Genomic DNA, 24,298 nt, shown 5'->3' with positions numbered 1-24,298 from the left:
TACTCATTATACACCCTGGAAATACTGTTTTAGGGGAAAGCCTCTTAAGGCCACCTAATTAGTTATAAAGTGCCTTGTAATGCACCAAATTATAGCCTTTCCATATAGCAGAAAGTCAGCCCTAATTATTTTCTGTCCTTCCCTTTTCTCCTCATACTAGCATACATTGTTGCCATCTTCTTTTAAGAACCAAAGTCAAACAAGCTTAAAGCCCAGCATTATTTCAGGAACTCATAATATAGGTAGAAAGTAAAGGCTGAGTAGGTGATTAATAATCATGTAATATCTTAAATACCATAGACCTACATAGAGGCCTAGAGCAATCAAGTTAGGCTTGAGGAAAGCTTTTGACTTTTGTCTCCTATCACACTGTCATCAACAAACTAGACAAACTATAAGCCAGTAAACAATACAGTCAATTTATGAAAAAAATTAGCACAGCTTTTCAAATGAATCTGACCTTTACATCTTGAAAAATAATCCAAGTCAAGTTTTTAAAGGATAGTATGTTGAACTGCATTTTAAACATTTTGGATAATAATAAGGAAATTAACAATATAAAACTAATTAGATAAATTATTATTTATTTACAAGATGAAGTTGAGTTGCAATAAATAAAAGTGAACAACAAAAGAGCAAAAGCCAAGAGTGGACAAATTTAGTAGAATAGTATAAAGAAAAGTACACCAGGAAAAGATGTAAAGCCAAAGGAAACTCCAAGTAAAAAAGAATGAATTAATATAATATTTTATCTTAAATTCATACTTGCAAACAGAAGCGTAGTGATAGATCACGTCATATAACTAACAAGTAACAAGTGCTCTTTTGCTCAATAAAGTGGTTAGATTCTTATTACGACATTAATTCAATCTTGCTCTCCGTGTTTTAAACAAGTAGGAGCAAAACTGTCAAAGAAGAGGAACTAATGTGAGTAAAGATGGAAATTGGATTCCAGTAGAAGAAATAGGAGCTGGAATGATTTACTGTTTAATCTGAGAAAACAATATCTGAAACTATATTTAATCCTTTCCAAATTTGCTTCTATAATATCATTTGTGTCTCTAACCTAATTTCCCAATATATGAATGCAAGTGAAAAGAATTTCACCTTAAAATTTCTGATGTTTCACTAGATGAAAAGAATTACTAATTATTTTACCAATATTCAGAGATATAAATGGACAAATATAGTTTATTCACAGCAATTCTCATGTAAGAACATCAAGAAATGCAAATGATAGCTAAGCCAAATTCATTAGTAAAATATATTTGCATGGAAAATAACATTATAACTTCCATTAATTACAGTGTATAATTTTTAAATTATCTACGTTGGGGGGCGCCTGGGTGGCTCAGTTGGTTAAGCGTCTGCCTTCAGCTCAGGTCATGATCTCGGGGTCCTGGGATCGAGCCCTGTGACTGGCCCTCTGCTCAGCAGGGAGTCTGTTTCTCCCTCTCCCTCTGTGTGTGTGCTCTCTCTCTCAAATAAAGAAATAAAATCTTTAAAAAAATACATTATCTATGTCGGATTATAGAAAAAACTATGTTGCTTATAAAATTTCTGGCTATTATAATTATTTCAATATTACAAACAGGGTGATCGAGCATTATCCTTGTTCTACCTGCACCAGTTCTTCAACGGTAAATCAAAGCTCTGAACTTTAAGACTGTAATAGGCAAGACATATAATCCTAAAGATGTTTTTGGCTTTATGGAGCAAGTAAATAATGGATCAATTAAATAGGTTCAGTTGGTATTAATTAAATATGTAATGTGGGTGTAGCTTGAAAGAAAAGAATTTAACTTGAAATCTAGGAAAATTCCCTTGACACAAGGTGTTCTTTCTGATCTGAATATCAATCAAAATTGTATCAAAAACTTGAATGTATTACAAGTTTGAAAGATGGCGCTTATATTAGCCATGCGTTGCTGTGCGACAAACCATCCCTAAACACATGTCTGACAACAGTCATTGATTATCTCTCACAATTTTTGTGGGGAAGTAACTCGAGAGCAGCTTTGAGCAATCCTGGCTTTGGGTCTCTTACAAGATAGCAGTCTGTAGAGATTGCAGCTGGGGCAGCAATCAGCTCAGGGTGTGATGGGTCTGGAAGACCCATTTATGAGGTGGCTCATTCACGGTGCTGGCAAGTTGGTGCTGGCTGTCAGGTTTATTCCAATGTGTTTCTCCACAGGGTTGCCTGATTGTTCTCACAATGTGATGTCTGGCTTCCCCCAGAGAAAGCAATCTGAGAGACTGAGGTAGAAGCCATAATGTCTTTTACTGCCTAGGCCTTGGAAATCACACAACATCCCTTTCACTGTATTCTATGAGTCACACAAGTCAGCCCCAATTAAGTGTGAGAATGTTCCACCCAAATGCTTGAATACCAAGAAGCAAGGATCATTGGAGGCCATCTTGGAAACTGGCTACCACAATACTTAACAATTTGTTGGATTACTTTCAAACACAGAAATTATAGATATTAAAAAATGAATTTCTGTATTTTAGGAAAAAAAAACTTCTAAGTTTTATTTATAACCTGAATCTACCCACTGAACTTTCCCATTGTTTCCCAACAGATAAGCTGGTTTCTTTGTCATCTCTTAAATATGGCATTTTTATTTCCTACTCTGTAGTTTTGCTCACATTTTTCTCCTTTTTAGAAAATTTAATAAAAATTTTGGGGAACGTGGATAATTTTTTTCTTCAAACTTCAGCTGAAGTTGTACCATCTGCATGAAGCCTTATTTATTAGTTCTGTCTACAATGACTACCTTCTCCTTAGAATTTCTATATATACTATTTTTAAATCACACAATTAATACTTAGTGAGTACTTTTCATTTACTTAACAGACGATAACTGAATGCCTCCTATGTACTAGGGCTATTCTAAGTGATGGCATAAAATCAATGATTTATTTCCCTCACCAATCCAAAGAATTTACTTATATATCTTATATTCATGGTACTAATACTTAATATACTAACTCTGTAAGCGTATTTTCAAGTTGGTAAATGTAAGCTTTTTAAAATGTCCCCAAGCATACATTTTATGTGTAGAAAATGTTTTATAGAAGTTAATTCAGCTTTGGAAGTATATATTCAGCTATTTTTTTAAATTCATAGAATGAAAAATCTATTTCTCTCTTAAAGTTTTAAGTTCAATTTACAAATGATATAATTCTATTTATTAATAAGCAAATTTAGCAATCACTTTAGAGACCTTTTAACATTTAATCCTATTTATATATTTGGTTAAATTCCCTTAAATATATAAAACTCTATTAATAAATTGAAAATATCTAACATATACCAGTTTGCCTGCCTTGTAGGATTTTGTAGAGATCATGTATATAAAAATACTTTGTAAACTCCTAATTAATGCATAAATATGGCATTATTGTTATTAAATCATAAGGTCAGATGTGCTTCTGTATTAAAATGATTCGATAGAAAACAAAACACTTGGCTTTGTTCATAAGTACTTTATTTTTTTATTTGAGAGAGAGAGTGAAAGAGAGAGAGCATAAGTGAGGGGACGGGCAGAGGGCAAGGGAACAGACTCCTCGCTGATCAGTGAACCCAGTGGGGGGCTTGATCCCAGAACCCTGGGGTCCTGACCTGAGCCAAAGGCAGACACTTTCTTAACCAAATGAGCCACCCAGGTGCCCCTGCTCATAAACACTTTTAATAAATGTTTTTAAATAGTCCTTTCTTACACTGAATTAGATGGAGATTGGAGAAAGTTGAATTTAAATGAAGTTAAAGACCTCAGGAGGATTAAACACTGTTCCAACGCATGAAAGCCTGTCTTGAACACAAGAAGCATAGCAGGCAAGCTTTGATTTGGACTTCACAAGACAGGTTCCATTCTCAAAGAGGACACGCCTAGGATCAGAGATCTTGAGGTGATTGTTAGGCATGAGTTCTCAGACCAGCATTTAGTCTAGTAGAGCAAGCTTAACAAATCAAAGAATGTGTATCAAATTAAAGAGGATGAGTGCCTCTGAGTGCTAAAATAATCCTAGGTAGTGACATCTGACAGAAAGCTAGCTCAACACAAGGGGACAAACCTGAGCAGGAACAAGTCCTACGTGGAAAGCTTCTGACCCTAAATAAGTAAGGGTGAATAACAACCTAAAATTCAAGAGAAAAACAGAATGAGATTGAGAGGAAAATGATAACATCTAAAATAAAGCTTAAAAGTATACAGTGTCCAGGGGCGCCTGGGTGGCTCAGTCGTTAAGCCTCTGCCTTCAGCTCAGGGCGTGATCCCAGCTTTCTGGGATCGAGCCCTACATCAGGCTCCTCCGCTGGGAGCCTGCTTCTTCCTCTCCCACTCCCCCTGCTTGTGTTCCCTCTCTCACTGGCTGTCTCTTTCTCTGTCAAATAAATAAATAAAATCTTTAAAAAAAAAAGTACACAGTGTCCAAAAAAAAGCATACAGTGTCTTCCTTGTTCTTAAGAGATTTGTACTAGAGATGTGGGGAGGGGAGCGGGGGGGGGGTGGAGGATGGAGAATTGACAAATAACGTATGAATAATGACAATAGAGATTTATTTGTTAAAAATAGATTACTCTTGTCATCAAATACTTCAGAGGGCTGCTGATATTTCTCTCCACAGCTTTTTTTTTTCTTGGTATTTCTTAAGATTTTCCGATTAAATATATTCAGTTTCTGTTATATACTAATTACTCTTAACACCTTAAGGAGTCTTATCATCTACCCAATAAGACAGCTTATTTCCCTTTTAATAGATCCCAGCTTCAATTTTAAGTTTCTTAAGCTCAAGCTCTATATTTAATTCATTCCTCCCAACTTTTGATATAATTATAAAAGGGTAACATAGATGGAAAAGTGTAAAAATATAAATATACATATCATGAATAGATATTAGCCAGAACCTGGTGTAATTATAACCCAGATTAAGAAATAGAATATTCCCAGCAATGCAGAAACTTCTAGAGAATATTCTATGAATTACATCCCTCTCCCACTGTTCTAGAGGTAATTTGTAGCTAATCTGACTTATGGTAATCATTTGTAGCCTTTTTTTTAAATAGGTTTACTGTCTATTTGTACATCTGAATATGATAGAATTTAAATTTTTGACTGTTCTTAACTTTATGTAAATTGCAATATGTAGTATTTTTTGTTTTGTTCAATGTCATATTTTAAGATTTTTATTTTATTGATTTTAGCTACAGTATGTTCATTGTTGCTGCCTATGGTTAATTGAATGAATAAACCATAATTTACTTATTAATTTTGTAACTTATAGACGTTTGAGCTTTCACTAACTTTTATCATAGAAAATGTGCTGCTGTGAGCCTACTTGTATTTCAATTTTTTTTTTCCAAAAATGAAGTACCTATTTAAGACTGCCAATTTTTTGTTTTGTTTTGGGATTGGGTTGTTTTAATTTTCCTTACTGATTTGTAGCTTTTTCTATATATTCTCGATGCATCTTTTTTTGGTCAGTTATATCCACGTCAAATAAACTTGTCCCATTTTGTGGTTGTCTTTTCACTTTTTTTGTTTTTAAAGATTTTATTTATTTATTTGACAGAGAGAGAGACAGCCAGAGAGAGAGGGAACACAAGCAGGGGGAGTGGGAGAGGAAGAAGCAGGCTCCCAGCAGAGCAGAGAGTCCGATGTGGGGCTCCATCCCAGGACTCTGGGATCACGCCCTGAGCTGAAGGCAGACACTTAAGGACTGAGCCACCCAGGCGCCCTGTCTTTTCACTTTTGCTCTTATTTCTTTTGATAAACAGAATAATTAATTCTAATGCAACAGAATATATATCCCTCATTTATGGTTAGTGTTTTTTGTGTATTTTCCTAGAATAAAGTTACACAGATATTCTCTTATATTTTCTTCTTAAAGTTTTAAAGTTTAAATTTTACACTTACATCAGTATGTAATTCATCCGGATTTGGCTTTTGTGTATGGTGTTACATGGGAATTGATTTTAATTTTCCCCAGTGCCTACCTGATTGTCCCAGCAGCATTTATCGAAAAGTCCAATCCTTTCCCACTGCTCCATTGTACCATCTTTGTTCTATATCAAAGATCCATGTATCTGTAAGTCTGTTTAAGTGCTCTCAATTTTATCCACTAATCTATGTGGCATCAATGCCACCATTGCTTGATACTTCTACCATGCACCAATTTGACAGTTTTAATGACTACATCTTTATTATGGGACTTGATACCTGATAGAACAAGTTCTCCTTTTTTGTTTTTCTTCCATAAGAATTACCGTCAAGAGTTTCTTAATGCATTTCCATATAAAACTTATAATCAGCTTTTTACATTCCACAATAAAATTTATTAGGATTTTAATTGGAATTATATTGAATCTCTAGGTCTATTTGGGGAAAATTAGCATCACTTAAATGCTGGGTTGCCCAATGAACATGGTTTATTTTTCTAACTTTCAAGGCTTTCTTCAGTCTTTAATTTCAGTCAATAAATGTCATTATTCTTCTTTTAAGAATCATGTCTACCCTAAAAATCGTGCCTATCTTTTACTAGAACTCTTTGTAGGTGCTAGATGTTCTTTTTTGATGTTTTTGTAACTTGTATTTTGCTAAATTTTCTTTTCATATAGCTGTTGCATAGATAGAAATACAATTAATATATATTAATTCTATATCAAGAAGCCTTAGTTAGGTCTTTAATTCTAATAAGTTATCAGTAAATTCTTGTAGATTTTCTCCTTACACAATCATACCATATCATCTCCAAATACTAAGTTCTTATTTTTTCTTTTCCAGTTATTGTAATATTTATTTTTCTTGTTTTACAGTACTAGGTAGCATATTTGGTACAATGTTTTATAAAAGTAACATTACTGGGGGCCCCTGGGTGGCTCAGTCGGTTAAGCCTTCAACTCTTGATTTCTGCTCAGGTCATGATCTCAGGGTTGCGAGACCAAACTCCATGTGGGGCTCTGCACTTAGCACAGAATCTGCTGGAGATTCTCTCTCTCCTTCTGCGCCCCCCCCCCACCGCTTGCGCTCTCTAAATAAATAAACTAAATCTTAAAAAAAATAATATTACTGGACAAGATTTTCTTGTTGTCATTCTCAGAGGGAAAGCTAACAATTCTCCACTATGCACGATAATTGCTGTAGTTTTTGAAGTTATTCTGTCAGATTAAGAAAATCCCTTACAGTCTTGTTCCCTAAATGTTTTTTATGAAGAATAATACTGAATTGTTACAGGAGTTTTTTTGGCATTTGTTCAGATGACTATATGTTCTTCTCCTTATTCTGTCAATCTAGTGAATTAAGTTGATTGATTTCCTAGTTAGTTGGGGTTTTTTGTTTGTTTTGTTTCTTTGACGTACTCTCTATGACTGACGGGGGGCTCAAACTCACAATCCTGAGATCAAGAGCCGCTAGCTCACTGTCAGAGTCAGCCAGGTGCCCTGATTGATTTCCTGGTTTTAGACCAATTTCACTTTGCTAATATAATCCCAGCTTGGGCACGTTTAAGTAACTTCTTAATGTTTTGTTGTATTTTAAATCTTTTTCATAATGAGGTTGGCCAACACCATTCCTCTCGTAATATTCCTGTCAGGGTTTGATTTTACCCATATGCTAGCCTCATAAAATAAATTGGGGAGTAAAACTTCTATTTTTAGTCTCTGGAAGAGACTAAAAGTTTGTGTAAAACTAGATTTATTTCTTATTTGAATGTTTAGTATAATTTTCTGGTGACACCAACTGGGCTGAGATTTTTCTTTGTGAAAAGATTACTAATTGCCAACACAATTCTTTAATGGTTAAAGGTCTACCAAACTTTTGTATTTCTTCTTTAGTTTTGAGGCTGTATTTTTTTCAAAATTTGTTCAGTTTATATAAATTTCCAAAATTATTGACATAAAGTTTTTCATGATATCCACTTAAATTTTTAGCAACAACTATAGTGATGTCATCTTTCTCATTTTGTTTGTTTCTTCTCTTCTTTTTCCTGATTAATATTGGCAGAAATTTAGCTTAGCAATCTTATTACATATGGAAATTCTTTGCATTATGTATTTCTTTTCTATTTCATTAACTTTTGCTCTTACTTTTCTTATTTTCCCCCACCTACTTTATTTGGGTTTATTTTGTCCTTTTATTTCTTCCTTTCTAATGTGCAAATTCATATAAGAGTTCCCTCTAATCACTGATTTAACTCCATCATGCACATTTTGGTATAAAATATTTTATTTCTTTTCATATTCAACATATTTTCTAATTTCCATTATGATTTTTTCTACAATCTATAGGTTATTTATAAAAAATGTTTTAATTTCTAAACATACAGAGAATTTTATCGTTCTAATTATACTATTGATTTGTAGCACAATTACATTTACAAAGTTTAATGTAATTAAACTTTGAGAAAATACACATTCAAGTCTTTAATTGTTTCAAAGGAAAGATTGGCACAGGATAGATTGGCACAATATGTGAACATTAAAGTTTTATTCGGTTACTAATATATGCGAAATCGCAAAGTTGTGAGACAAATAATCGTACACAATTTTTCAAATAAAATATCTAAAGCCTGCTTTGTGGACACTTGAATCCTTTTTTTTTTTTTTTACTCTGGAATATAAAAAGAATATAAAAGTGTGGAGAGAGATACACAGATATTATTTTATAGCAGGCTGTCTTTGCAGAATACTTCTTTTGAATACCATTCCCAATTCCTTCACCCCAAAGGAGCAAAGCTTGTCTGGCCTGCTATGAAAACCTACCTTAATATGTGGTCCTTACAGCTGAAAGGCAAAGGGACAGACTCACGCCTGGAAAAATCAACAGAATGAAAGACTGCTGGCTAGCTGCATTGGGGTAAGACCAGGGGAGTTATTACTATGTTGAGCATGACTTCCCCAGCAGAGATTGTTCCAGAAAGATACATGTGACTGTCACCAGTGGATCAAATGAAGGGAGAGAGTGAGAGGGTGGACTTAGAGCTGTTTTGTGTCCTGTTCCTCAGAGCTATGTAGAGTTGGGCACTTTTAGCATCATGAAACTCTGGGGTAACACGGGATTACTAGTGCTTTGGAAGGAGTAACCAGTGGGCTCCCAGAATAAGGATCCATTCTTAGGAACCAAAGAGCTGCAAGGGGGAAGAGGCCCAAAATCACACCTTTGAAGAACCCATGGAGATGCATCACTCTACAGGCTCTGGGCACAACTTAGGGTGCCAGGTCAAGTAATACCTGGCATTCAACTTTCTTACTCCTTCCTCACTCCGTTCCCAACACCAAATGGTCAGAAAGGGACTGGAGACGGGACAGGAAGCAGAAAAACAGAGATACCATAAAGAACCCACTTTGTAGAATTCCATCCCACAAAGACATGAGCTATAGGAGAGAATTTTCAATTATTATTTTGGATTGCATATTCTAATTTGGAATTGATATACGCCAAAAACTTAGGTTGTCCATAGAATACTGTTTCCTTCTTAAGAGTGAGCAAAAAAGCAGTGGGCCTTCAATATTTTCATCAAAGGCAGGAAGTTTATGTTTACCAGATAAATTGTAAAGAGATGGTGGGAAACAAAAATAGAGTAGAATTTTAATCAATTTTATGATTTGTAGCTTCTAAATGCTTTAACTCATTTTCTAAGTTTTATGCTTTCTTAAGACTAAGAAAAGAGTAGTAATCTGTGCCACATTAACGATTTATAGCTATATTTCAATAAAAGCATTCTTATTTTCGAAAAATGAAAAAAATTGGTGACTGGAATATGTCTTTAAAATTCCGAGATTGAGCTAGCAAGCCTAATCAATAGTAGGAAATTGCCCCAGAACCCTGTCTTTCCAAAATCCATTGCATCACCACAAACATGGTGATATGTTTGCAAATTACACACTTAATGCTTCTATGAAATCCTACAAATTCTATGAAAAAGGTGAAGGAGTTAACCCCAATGCCCAGAGGTTGGACAGAGAGGTGAACAGTATTTAAGTGCACATATGTTTGTACATTCCACAATTTAAAGGGGTATGAATTATTCAGGTTTAACTGTATACTGTCATGAGGGAATATGGGGCCTGGAGTTACCAGAAAACCTGAAAATGAGATTGTCAGTTTCTTTCTTTGTTGCTATTCTGTGAAATTTTCTCATTTTTAAATATTTTCCTGTTGTCACAAAACACCGTGTGGCAACCGCACACCTGCAGATTATGTCAGAGGATGCTCGTTTGTGAACTCTGGAAGAGAGCCTGTTGAATTCTTCCTGTAACTTACCCACTTTATTAAGTAATGGCAGGTGATAAACCAGTTGACAAATTTCAACTTGTCCTTTTCTAACACTAAAGTTTTCCTGCATCTCTGGCAGAGATTCGTAATGTCACAGCTTCTCGATTTCTTCTCATGTTCCAAGATATTTATTAACATTGGTCATTTAATTCTCCATACCTTCTCAAGCTCCTCTGGCTCTAACACTTCTCTAGGAACCAGAAATATTTGTGTTTGGATTGTCAAAAACATCCTGACACCACTTGAAACTTTGATGGGAATATTGTAGCTGTTTCTCGAATCAGACTATTTTTTTTTTAAAAGATTTTATTTATTCATTCAACAGAGATAGAGACAGCCAGCGAGAGAGGGAACACAAGCAGGGGGGGTGGGAGAGGAAGAAGCAGGCTCATAGCGGAGGAGCCTGATGTGGGGCTCGATCCCATAACGCCGGGATCACGCCCTGAGCCGAAGGCAGACCCTTAACCGCTGTGCCACCCAGGCGCCCCTCGAATCAGACTATTATCCGAGGTGGCTAATCTTGAGCAGCAAAGGGATAGAGGCCCACGGTCTTTCAGTGTTAGTGAAAATAGGAAGAAGATTAATAGAATGGAAAGGAATCAATAGGCTCTTATAATGAGTAAGGAATCTCCTTACAAAGGGATGGTACCTATTTGCCTATGGAGATTTCAGCTCTTCAACTAATATTCGTCTTGGCCAAATCTAGTTTCTATTATACTAAACTAGTATTAAAAAAAACATCACACTGAATTAATACCAAAATTCTCACTGCAAGCACTAGACCCTAGCACTTTAAAGGCATTTAAAGGTAAACACCTCATCATTTTGTGGGTAGGTGGCAATAAAAAGAGTTCAGATGACTAGTCAGGAAATTGGAGTCTAGTCCAGGATTTCTCAGAATGTATGTCCATGTACTAGTGTATAAAAATTATTTGTATTAATTGCTGGAAGCATAGTTGTTTGGATTCTACTGGAAGAAGTCTTGGGATCATAGGGGTGAGCCCTAGGAAAATCCATTTTTAATGGACACCGTAAGTAATTCTTATGAATAATAGATGTTAAGACCTACTGATCTCAGTTATGTGTGTGTCCTTTGGCTCTTCTCTGACATGAGCCCCAAAACAGCAGCTTGTACAATCCCCTAGGCAATGGCAAGGATTAAATGAGATAATTGATCAATAAAGTACTTTGAAAAATGTGCAGTATTTTGCAAATGGAATGGATGGAGAAATGAAGGACTAGCATGAGATTTAATGATAAGAAGAAAAAACCTGGGGTGCCTAGATGGCTCAGTCGGTTAAAGCCTCTGACTTTTGGTTTTGGCTTGAATCATCATCTTAGGGCCGAGGTACCAAGCCCCACCTTGGGCTGCACCCTCCTTAGGGAGTCTGCTTGAGATTTTCTCTCTCTCCCTGTGCCCTTTCCCTCTCTCTCTCTCTCTCTCTCTCTCAAATAAATAAATAAAATCTTTTAAAAACAGAAGAAGAAAGAACCCTACTGAGTACCAAGTCTATAAAAGTGGCTGGAAGTCCTATGGGGAGTGCTCTTACCAAATTGTTAGAGCTTTTGTTACATATCCTTCTCCCTCCCTTTCTCGTTCCTGTTCTTTCCCCACCCAACCCTCTCCCAGAAGCTTTCTCTCTTTCTCCCAGCATGTGGTACCTTCTCGGACTCCTTTAATCCCATCTTTACTCTCAATCTTCTTCTGGATGTCTATGAATTCCTCTTTCTCTCTCTTACTTGCTTTCTTTCTCTGTCCTCTTTTTTTTTTTTTTTTTTTAAGATTTTATTTATTTGACAGAGAGACAGCCAGCGAGAGAGGGAACACAAGCAGGGGGAGTGGGAGAGGAAGAAGCAGGCTCCCAGCGGAGGAGCCTGATGTGGGGCTCGATCCCACAACGCCGGGATCACACCCAGAGCTGAAGGCAGACGCTTAACGACTGTGCCACTCAGGCGCTCCACTCTTTTTTTTTTTTTTTAAACTCCCTCCCAGCAACACGTCTCCAAATTATATACAAATAAGACCACAGGGAAAATGGAAAAAGGTGTCTTTTGCTGATGTGTACTCTGAGAAATGTCTCTCATGGCAGAGAACCGATCCTTTACGTGAGAATCAGATGCTTTTTACAGCCTATCCGAAAATTCCTGAAGGAAACAAACATTAGGGGATAGAAATGAGCATCTTGATTCAAAATGAACAAATCTAGGAATAACAGGATGAAAGTGAAGCAAGATAACTTGAGGCAAAATATACAGAAATTGCTTGTTACAGAGAGATCTTACGACTGTAGATCCGGAAGGAAACTTCAGTATCATTTAGTCAAACTGCAATCCTATTACTGATGGGGAAATTAAAGACTTTAGAGACTAAAACATTTGCTTTAAGCAAATGCTTTAAGCAAGCTTGTGGCCCTGGGTAACTAAGACCAAGAACTTGTGGCCCCTGGTAACTAAGACCAAAGGCTCTTGGCTTAGCCAACAGTCAACTCCACCATTGCACAGAGCTGGCTTGTGACACTAGTCAGAGCTCAGTGAAAAAAAAATGTTAAATTGACAAATATATGCCTATAGCTAAAGTCGACTTTATGTAACTTAATGGTAAATGATGTAAACATTGTAGGTGCTTTGAGTCTTTATTTAGCAAAGTAAAAACCTGTTAATTCCCTGTCAAATGTCCAAAGGGCATTTGATTATTTACTGATCAATGAAAATTTTAAAACCTGGGAATAACTGAATTATCTAATGCCTTTGCTTCTGGACAGGATTAGAATAAAGTTAATTACTCAACATAGTGAATGAAGACCTCAGAGTTAGAGCGGTAAAATCTGTAATCAATGCATCTTTACAATTGCATTTTCATAACTTTGCATTTCAGTAAGGATGAGGAATAGAGTGATCTCAGTGTCTCAGAATTACCCAATGAATGATACATAGAATTACTGGATGCCGTTTTGTTTCTCGCGAGCAAGATAGGAATGACTCAGCACTTTCATTCTGATGGTCACACCATTCCTATATGATTTGAACAGTCAACATAAACCAAATGTGGGCATTTTCTGCTATTTATACAACAATAAGATCAATTTCATAAAGCAAAGCAAATAGTTCGGCCAACGAAGAGAGTATCCCAAAACAACACTCACAATTTAACCGCTATACAGGCCAAGGATAGAAAATAAATATTGTCTTCAAGTTCCTGAAAGCAAATCCAAGAATGCCTTGTACATTTCCAACTCTGCTGACTTTTGAAGAAATACAGTTCTCCAAATTAAAGCAAGAGCTAGTTAGTAAGCGCCACGTACGTGTCCAAAGAAAGTCCAGGGGGAAAAAAGATCAATTGGACATTGTCTTTGTTCCCAACAGATTGACATTCAGTTAGGTTGTAAATGGACTCTAATAAAGGTTTTTAAATGGTTGGTAGCTTTGTCATTTTTCTTTCTTCTACTTTGCACATCTATAGAGTTATAAACTTTAATTAATATAAACCTTGTACTCAACAAATGAGGCTGTTGGAAAAAGAAAGAGGAAAAGAAAAATAATAAGAAGCTTATGGATTCACATAATTTCATTATCTTAATCCCCAAAATGCAATTACTATTAAAAAATCTTTAATTAGTTAATTCTGTGCATTTAAAATGGTGGGTCCCAGTTTTTAAAACTGGATTTGCAGGGAGAGATAGTTGAAGGTTGTCTCATTGCTGGAGAGAGGAGTTGTCACAATGGCCATGAGCTGACCAGTGCAGGAGTGGCCTCTGTGCCCTAGTGACAGTGTCTAAGAGCTCAGAGTTGTTGTCCTCACACTTGCCGAATGCCCGAGAGGATGATTTCACAATTCATACCACAAAAAATAATTTCTTTTCCTATTTCAGTTAAAAAAAAGCTCAATGTGTGATACAAATGGTTTTCTGTGTTTTATGTGTGTGGCTTTTTAATAACCCAAGCATTGTTCCAACACATGGCTTCTTGAATGTGCAGCAGCCATAGAAAAACATATAAAGGTATTATAGCCAAAAGAGCAAGGGTGGAATGGCAGTTACAGACCCAGCCAATAAGGAAAAATTCTCAAATTTATGAAATGTCTTCCTTCTTATCCCTTGATTCTGTCAGTTAAATGTTAGCTTGCATATTAATAACTAATATTTAAATAGTAATTTATGACTTACAGAACGCTTAAAATAGGTTTTCTGATTTTCATGTAACTCTAATAATGTGTCAACAAATATCATTTTTCTCATATTTAGATAAAGAAACAGAGGCTAAGAAGTATGTAATATCTTGGTCAATTTCAGCGTACTAAGGAGCTAGACCCAAACTTGCTTGTCACATTAAAGTGAAGGTTCTTTCCGCCAACATATTCCACCTCTCAGATTAAGCAGCGCTCAGTACATGTGAGGATTTTGACAATTCTCAGACTACAAAGTTAGAATCCTCATTACAAACAATATAATTTTATTTACAAATTTTAGTGATTAGTGAGTTAAATAACTTACAAATCTGAAAGACACTTTAGAGAATACAGTCTGAACATATCAAATGGTGCCTGTATATATTGTGATTAAAAATATAACTTGGCAATCACCTTTCTAGTATCTCATACCAATTCTTCCACGAAAAATTTTCATGTGCTGGTTTTTCACTTTGTGAGAATTAACATCACAATTATTTAAATATTTGCTGATTTTGCATTAGAGTCAATTTGGAGATAAGGCTGTTTACCTAAGGAATGGGGTTTAAGAAACTATCGGGCTCTGAGTTCCAAAACTCAAGCAAACCTTATAGAGTCCTCCCACGCACGCCACTGTGTTGGGTGCTTTGTGCACATCTCTTCACGTGATCTCCCTAACACTCCTACAAGGTAGGCCCTGCACTCATCCCATTTTACAGCTGAGAAAGCTGAAGGTGAAGCAACTTCCCAAGTTCACAAAGAGAGTAAGTGGCAGAGCTGGAATTTGAACCCAGGCAGTCTGGCTCCAAAAGAATTATAAATGTGACACTAAGTGATTAATTCACTAATAGTTATTTCCTTTGCTTCTTTTCTTCTCCTCCAAGTCCCATATTAGCTGCACTCACATTTATATCACAGCCAAGTACATTTTTTTTCCAACTAACTTAACAAGGGTAGGTAGGCAAATGCCTACAACTCCTTTCGACGCATCCTCTACTCATTAATTGAATCCAGAGTATGAAGAGGACCCTTGTCACTAAGCAGACACTCCTTTGTGGCGTTAGTTTGTGGTATAAAAGTGTGGAAGATGTTAGGAGAGGCAGTGCTGGCTTCTGAATTACTCAAGTGGCAAGTCCCTATCCTTCCTCTCTTCTATTAGAAAAACTCCGTGTGCTACAATCTCACCACCCTGGAAGGCAGCAAGCTATAAGGAAGATTTTGAAGAACAACATCCTCTGGTTTGATTTGAAGCCACATCACTCTAGTGTAATTTTATAGCCTCGTTTCCTAATTGTCAAAATGGGAATCATAAAGTCAGTCTTAAATGTGCTGGAAGGAATCTGTGTAAAGGGCCAGGCACAATGAATGGTAGATGTCAGTAGATGTTGTGACAATACTCACCTGGGTTAACTTGGACCTGATCCAACTGAGTCTGAATGGTAGATGTCAGTAGATGTTGTGACAATACTCACCTGGGTTAACTTGGACCTGATCCAACTGAGTCTGGGTTTTGACACTAGTTTGGGTTCAAGCCAGAACATGACTGAACAGACAGGTGTAAAAAGCAGTTCATATTTCGGGTGAGCAGCACCCCGAGAATAAAATCAATGACTTCAGCATTTTCAGCTACTAACCTCACAACGTAAGTCATTACTGACTCTATGCAAACAGGCAAATGATTGCTGTAGAACAGGGCCTGCTTAGAATATTGTTGAACGTATTCAACAGAAGATTGATAGACTTTTCATTTGTTTTTTAAATGAAGAGGAAGAAAGTGAATAATAATTGGAGTATCAAGAAACTGTCACACTCTATATCTCGACATACACTATCGTTCAAACCAAAATGTTCCTATCAGGAAAAATAATAAATCCTGGATTTTCCCAGAAAGCAGAGCCTGAGACAAAGGCTCGTGTGCAGACAGTTTGTAAAGGAGAGTGAAGTCAGGGAAAGGAATAGAGGACTATAGCAGTGAAACGGAGCAGGAATAGAGGAGGAAAGCATTCATTCCCTGGCTCCACTCCTCCTTCCGGCAAGAGATGTCTCATAGAGGGCTTCTGCCCCTGCACTTCCAGCTCAGACATACAACAGTACCAGCTGGGGCTCTGCAGGTGACACATGCCTTGGTATCAGAATAACAGCAGACAGGAAAATAAAGGATATATATTCACGCGAGGCAAGGTACTGTCGGGCTAGACATGTGCGTAGCAGGTTGCCATAGCAATGGCTGGAGTAAACACAGCCAGAGAGGGTACTGGGAAAAACACAAGTGTCGAATACTTGTCCAGTGGCTGCTTCTATTTGGAGCCTAGTTATGATTATCTCTGCTGATATTTCTATAAGACATGAAACTTCTATTTAAGTTTAGATGAGTATTTTTCTTTTCTTTTCTTTTCTTTTTTTAAAATGATTTTTCTATGGTTGTCCCAAATTTGGGAACCATATAGTGGCCTTTCTAGATGTAACTGACGTCACTAATGTTTTTCATGTCGACACTGATGTTGTGTCTGCAACAGTACGAAAAGGATCTTGTTTGCTAACTGAAAGAGCTTCTTTTAACACCCAACAGGCATTATTATCCTACCCTGATAGAGCGATAATGACCCACAGGAATTCGGTAACAGGAAAGGAGGCACTTACTAACAGGAATTGAATGTCCCTTAGAGTACATTCCTGCTTTGACAGTCAGTGTTTAGAAATGTGCATCTCAAATTGTTCTCAAAGATGAAAAGGAAGTTGGAAAGTGATGACTAAAAAAAAAAGAGGCATAGAAGTTACTTGAATTAGATAATTATTCACAAGGTAAAATATTTACCTGAAGCTTGAAATGTACCTTCATCAATGAAAAGGAAAGGACGGGCAATGATCCAGTACAACAAAAGCTTTCTGAAACCCTCATATATGCATCATCTTTTCCCCTCAATTATCTGAATAATTACAATTAGCAAGATAAAATCACCAGAGAACTTACTGGTGACAGCTGTTATGGGTCTCTTGAAAACAGGAATTCTAGAATGACCACTTCTACTTTTAAGCAGAGACTATTAAAAAAATAAGTCCTGGAAAAAATGAATGTTAAACAAACGGTTTGGGAACTAAATAGTTTCCCATTGGATTTGTTTGCATATTGGTTCATTCTTCCCACAATACATCACTCATTTTAGGTAAGATTTTCTGATAGTGATGAAGCTAAACAGAAGTAATAAGTAAAATGATCTGTTTTATTTTATTTTATTTATTTTTAAAGATTTTATTTATTTATTCGACAGAGATAGAGACAGCCAGCGAGAGAGGGAACACAAGCAGGGGGAGTGGGAGAGGAAGAAGCAGGCTCCCAGCGGAGGAGCCTGATGTGGGGCTCGATCCCATAATGCCGGGATCACGCCCTGAGCCGAAGGCAGACGCTTAACCGCTGTGCCACCCAGGCGCCCCAAAATGATCTGTTTTAGAGCAACTCATATGCGATCTAAAGTAATACATGAATTAATGATGTGTGGTATTTATTTTTCTTAAACTTCCTTTTTTGTGAACTTTGCTCTTTAAAAAAGCCATTTTGTATATTTTTACGAAGTTGGTTGAGAAGATTTCTCCTTCATATTTCTAACTTTAAGAAGATATTACCTAAAGTACTTTATGCCCCAAATGGAAAGGTAGAGCCAATTCTTTTTAGGTATTCTTCCTCCCAAGGATTATAGTCAGAACTGTTTCTTTCCCCAGATTTGTTGTCAATTACCATCACCTGTACTAGGTTGTCCATCTATCCCTATCATCTTCTCTCCTGGCTAGATTTTGGTAATTGGCTTACCTTTGATAAAAAGGCCATTTCCCCCTTTCCTCCTCTTTGGTGCCCATTTTCATAGCCAGGGATCAAAGTAATCCACTTGTATTCATGTTATATGCTATGAGTCATATGTGTCCATAATCTTTTCACAAGGACAAGGCAGTAAACTGGTAAATTATTGTCATTGGAAGAAATTAAAAATGAAAAAAATGAAGGCAATTGTATCATTCATTTAAATGTACATTCATCTATGTCCTTATCATATATTTAGAACCGGACAGAGGCACCTGGGTGGCTCAGTCAGTTAAGCGTTTGCCTTTGGCTTAGGTCATGGTCCCCGGGTCTTGGGATGGAGTCCTGCTTGGGGGGAGCGGTGGTCTCAGCTTAGCAGGGAGCCTGCTTCTCCATTTCCCTCTGCCTGCTGCTCCCCCTGCTTGTGCTTTCTCTCTCTCTCTCTCTGCCAAATAAATTAATAAAATCTTAGGAAAAAAAAAAGAACTGTTATTGGACAAACGAAGTACATATGGTAATATACATGGCCCTTACTTTCAAGGTGCTTATAATCTGGTAGAGGAAATAAGATATGTCTTTAAATAATTATGATAGAATTAAGAAAACAAGTGCCATAAGAGAGTTAGAAATACGAGCATCTAGGTGAGAAATAAATTGTTTTTCTATGTTATCAATTCTACGATAACAGGACTAAGAACTCCTGGGATTCAAGAGTAAAGAACACTCACCCCCTCATCCAGCTGCAGGGGCATTCCAACTACCCATGGATTTTAATTTACCCTGAACATCTCTATTTAAATATCTTATTAGGATTTCAAGCTCACCATGTCCGAAGTCAAATATATCATTTTCTCCTTAAACTGTCTCCACCTATCTTTCCCTCCCTCTGTTCCCAAACCGTTTCCCTACTCCTAGTGTTCAGATAATCCTCTGTATATCACAGTCACTTTCTTCCTCATTGCCAGTCAAGAATATGTCAAATCACCAACTTTCTACTTCCTTTAAGCGCTTCCCCAGATCCTTCTTTTCATTTTATTGATAGACTTTCAGACTTGCAATAGCATTTGCACTATTTTCTTTATCTTTTGTCTCTCCTGATTGCACTAGTCTAATTTATATCCTGCTGACAGATTAATCTTCCCAATTTATAGCCCCAATCATTTAACTCCCACACTCAAACACGTTTAGAGGCTCTAAGCTAATTAACTATCCAATTTTAACTATTGGCTATTAGCTAGTCAATATCTCTCATTCTGGTAGTCAACATATATCCTGAGGCTCTATTTCCAACATTATTTTCCAAAACTTATTTATGTCCAATCTGTGACCTCCTTCCTTGTGTACCCTAGAATATCCTGAAGTTTTCATGTTCCTACTCAGGAAATTCCATTGATCTGAAACCTTTTTTCAAATTTTGAAGTTTATCATAATTTCCACTTTTATATGAAGCCTTTACTGATGCCCCACACCCAAAACTAAGCTCCAGATCATTCTTTATTTACCACTTAAGAACCTACAATGTAATCAAACTCATAATTACCAGACTCCTTTTCTCCCCCCTCATTTCAAGGGCCACGGCTAAGTCTTACTGATCTCTGCAAATCTATAGCATTTAGCATAATATCTGTCTTTCAATCTGTTCTATCCTTTTTTCCCCCCACAAAACTGAATGTTCCATCACTAACAAACGAATGTCTCCAAGCAATGATTCTTCAGATACCAGTAAAATGATGTTTGCTCCTGTTTGCAAATGCCTGATACATTTTAATCTTTCCTAAATTAACATAAAGTTCAAAAAGCACATGGCGCTGGGTAAGTACATTTTTTCCTGGGCCTCCCTTCTCTTGGGATCCCTCTTCATTTAACTTCTCTTGTCCTGACAGTCAAAGGCTCATCGATCTAGGCTTAAAAGCCACGGGAGGGGGCTGTTCAGTTTTAAATACAATTTAGAAAACCTTGGGAAAGAATGACAGTTCTTTTTCAGGAAACTCCCCTACGTATTTCAAAAGAACAGCTTTCCAAATTGGAGATGGTAAAATATTATACCACCAACCAAGTAATAGAAAGTCACTCACTGCTGTGTAGAAAGATTCACTTGATTTTCACAACGAGCACAAAAGACTACATTGTATGTATTTAAATCTGAGACTGACAAAAATGTCAGAAGGAAAAAAGAAGAGTAGTCAATTTCTCTAAAAGATCATTATTTAGGAATAAATTACTATGCAAAGAAGCATGGATCTCCTTGACAACTTGTGAATTTAAGGCCGATGAAATGCCTCCCTCCTCATCCTTAATAATCAACTCTGCTGATGAAATATGGTAAGAATTCTAAGTTTGGGGAACATACAAAGCTTTGAAATCAATGTGTTTCCGGTACAGGGGGTTAAGGAAAGAACTTAATAAATCAGCTTAGGAAATGCTTCATTTCCTGCTCCCTATCTGGGAAGGGAAACATAAAACAGGCAGAGCCAGGTGTAACAAAACCATACACCTGGATGGAAAATCTCTTCCAGTTCCTTCTAGGCACCACTCGGGTGGTCAGCGTATCCTCTCAAGCTACAGCTTCCTTTTCTCAGAAATATGGAGTAGTTTTTGCAGACACTTTCCTTAAGTTAACAGATAGGGTTGTTGGCAGAAGTTGAAGGAGATAGTCATTATGCAATTATTATCTCTGCTTAAATGAGAAATTATCCTACTTGGGTTAATAGTTCATTAGAAAAAAGACACCATTAATGAGCTGGGCTCATTATCGATGAGGTCAAAGAAGTTGGTATTTTCCCAAAATGCTCATACTAGGAAAACCTGCCAGGTCATCTCTGGGTTGTCCTCCACCTTTCCTTCTTCCTTACGGCTAGGTTTTGCAGGCTGATTCTATTGCTCCTACTCCATTTTGCTTTCAGAAAGACACGTAATCCAGTCGGAGTTGAACAATGCCAGGAAAGTCGTGTAGTTGATGGTGCTTACAGACCTGGAATGGTGAGCAGCCTTAACCCAGACTTTCAAATTTATATTGACCCGACACCTGTTTGAGAGCAGTGTTTTTCCTGGCATTGGGATTTCCCATGCATATGGAAGAGTTACTTAAAGCTTATGCACTGATTTCTGCAGCCCTTCATAAATACTCTTTATTTTTAAAAAAATCAGATGCTTGGTAACTCTTCTAAGTTAGATTTTCTGGCCTTGATACGTGCTGCAACTTAACTCTGGAAATGCCAAGGTGCACGATAAGCAATCACACTTGATTTTGAAGTGTTTGGGAATCTGTTCTAAATTTATATATGTATTTTTGGAAATTAATGATAAATATCGCTGGAGGAGTGTGCATAATTTTTCCTACACTATTATTCTAAATTAGAATTTTTGTAGGCAGCAAATTTTGAAAAGAGCACATGCAAAGTAAAATTAGAACTGATTGTTTTCCAGGTCTCCTCAGAATCAATATTTCCCAACTGTGTTCTTTTATGATAGCTTGTACTTTGGTTTTCACACTTATTAAATTTGCCTTGTATTAGAATTACATATTTGTTTTTCCCAACACTACATTTATCACTGTGGGTAAGGACAATGTCTTAATCACTTATGTATTCCTTACACTGATGAGTACATAGTAGGATTCTAATAAATAGTCATTAAATTTAATTGCTTACAGGGAATCCCTCAGAAAGGGCTAATGCAGTCATATATAATAATTTCTTGCAACTGGTCGTTAATATAGTCAGGACTTGTAGTGGTTCATATATATCCTTTATCTGAATTTCTGAAATTGCAATCAGTGGCTAGGATTTTTATGTCTATAAATTTCTGAAATGTTGTGCAAAATGTTGTGTGTATATGGGTAGATATGTGCTTATTTCCAGAGCAAATGTTATTAACTTTAATCAAATGACTCTCCTTTTTACCCACCGTGCCCCCTTGAGATATTAATATTCACTTCCCCAGGCAGCTTGATCCAGCCTCTCAATTTATCAAAACCAAAAGAGAGTTGGGACAAATATAGGCCAGCATCTGCAATGCAGTATTTCTGATTACAGCCTTTCACCCATACTTGACAGTCTTGTTATTTCCAGACTTAACGCCGGAGAAAGAGTTTTTTGAGAAAGAATACATCTGTAACCAGCATTTTATCCCCAGATTCTGCTCCCCAAAATACTATCGTGTATTCTCAGTACCTTTATTGTGCCATCAAATCCACTGCAAGGCCCCTGCACCAGCAAACATTTCCTTTCAGTGAAAACAAACATCCTCTCCACACACTCCCAGTCAACACCCACACACTCGACTCAGCAAATGAATTGCTGCATCCAAGTTTCAGGGGAAGGTCCCTGAAGGTAAACTGAGGCTAAGAGTCCCGTACTAGTGATTTCTGATCCACACCGTCCGAGGAATAAGAGAAAATGGTACCTGTGGCATTTTCACTGCTACAAAGACTGGGCAGAAGAAGACAAAGGATGGTCACTTGAAGGAGTTTCATGGTGCCCGTGGATCGTCGCAGTGGCACTTCTCTCCAGAGTCAGGCCGAGACAATTCCCTCCCAGCCTGGCAGGGCCTTATTAGCAAATGGAAAAGGTGTGCTGCATGTGAGCAGCCGCGGCCCATTCCCACTTATTTCGGGGGCTCTGATAAAGAACGGGAGGAAATACACACACTCCCTTTGGGAGTTCAGCAGAGAGGAGATTTATTGTTTCAGTCCCTTACAGGAACTTTTTTTTCTCTTCCTTTGGCAGCCACTTGTGTTTTTGTTACTACATTATTTTGTTCTTCTTCAACAAAAAGGTCAGGGCGGGTTCTGAACAGAAACAGATCTTTCTTGAGAATGGATCATACAGCTTTCTAACTTTTGTTTTGAAAGTGTGTTTCGGACTGGTTATAAAAAGGGCCTTATTAACCAGAGACTTGCCTTGGATAAAGAGGCATTAATCGCCTCAGGGTTAAAGTTTAGAGCAAAATCCACAAGGAATCAACTTTCTTCTTTTTTTCCAACTTGAAAGCCAGATTAGCAAAGACCACCTTCTGGAGATAAGTGCAAAAAACCGTGTTAAATAGGTCCTGCTCTGCTCTCGAGAAAGCAAAAAGACTCCTTAGGGGTGTCCAGGCAGGTGTTTCAGGATATTTCTAATAGAGTTAAGCAACGATGTGACCGTTCGCTGCTCATTCCTGGTTTTTATTGCTGGAATTTGGTGAAGAATAAAGAGAAATTAATGACACAAGTCTCCCCTGCTTCTGGAAACTAGTGTTCGGTGTCTGCGTTGCGGTGAGCTGGCATAGAGGCAGCAAGCCCCTGAGCAGCCAGAGGGGTCCCGCCAAGCTCCTACCCTGGGATCACACTCAGCAGCGTCAAGCAACGTCAGCTTTGAGCTGTATGCTGGCATCCTCTGGGCTTTATCTCCATCGATCTTGCGCTTCCATTAGCACAATGTGTCCAAAGGCACGAGAAAAGCCTACAAAAGGTTATTTTGGGTGGAGGGTGTTGGGAATGCTCAAGAATTTCTCCATATAAATTAATAATTGCTTCTTCACTTTACACCATTTCCACTTAGGGACGTTTTCACAGGAAAGCTCTACTTGCAGATAGAGAGGGAAACCTGTAACAACCCAACCTGCCCGCCCTGCAAAGATACTCTTCTCTAAGAAATATGATTGAAATGGCAGTGGGGTAGAGTGGTCTCCCAACAAGTCAGTGAGGTTGGGAGACACAGATTCTTCAGACCAGAACGCCAACCAGGAAAGACCTCGGGTATATTAAGGGTGTCTTTGATGTTCCTAGCAATTGACTAAGACACGGTGATAGCACAGCCATAATCCCCATGTGTGCCAAGTAACTCAACACTTCTCCTTAGCTACGGTCTACACATTTAACCACAGCCGATGATCCTTTATAAACCTTTATCCATGAAGCCTCATGGACAAACGAGTGTCAGTGGATCAGTATAGATCTATCCGCTTCACCATGAAAAGTACTCCAAAAGTATACTTTTTTACCTGGTTACAAGGAAGACACACATTTCACTGCCGCACTGTGCTGAGGAGTACTCATTACAAAAGTAGTTAGGGCGTCAACTGATC

At 37.3% G+C, this 24,298-nt stretch overlaps 1 protein-coding gene across 1 annotated transcript in view; it reads right to left on the bottom strand.

Annotated features, from left to right (window-relative positions):
• Positions 1 to 22,876, bottom strand: part of EMCN (endomucin) — a 97,423-nt gene extending 74,547 nt beyond the window's left edge. Inside the window, exon 1 of the mRNA XM_040625439.1 lies at positions 22,637 to 22,876. Coding sequence (XP_040481373.1) covers positions 22,637 to 22,706 — 70 coding nt within the window. The 5' untranslated portion in view covers positions 22,707 to 22,876. The remainder of the gene's footprint in view (positions 1 to 22,636) is intronic.
• Between the last annotated feature and the right edge of the window lie 1,422 nt (positions 22,877 to 24,298).

Source organism: Ursus maritimus, unplaced genomic scaffold (genome assembly GCF_017311325.1).
Source record: "Ursus maritimus isolate PB19 unplaced genomic scaffold, ASM1731132v1 scaffold_8, whole genome shotgun sequence".
Taxonomy (NCBI): Eukaryota; Metazoa; Chordata; class Mammalia; order Carnivora; family Ursidae; genus Ursus; species Ursus maritimus.
Note: the sequence above shows the minus strand (reverse complement) of the source record. Positions and strands in the feature narration are given on the sequence as shown.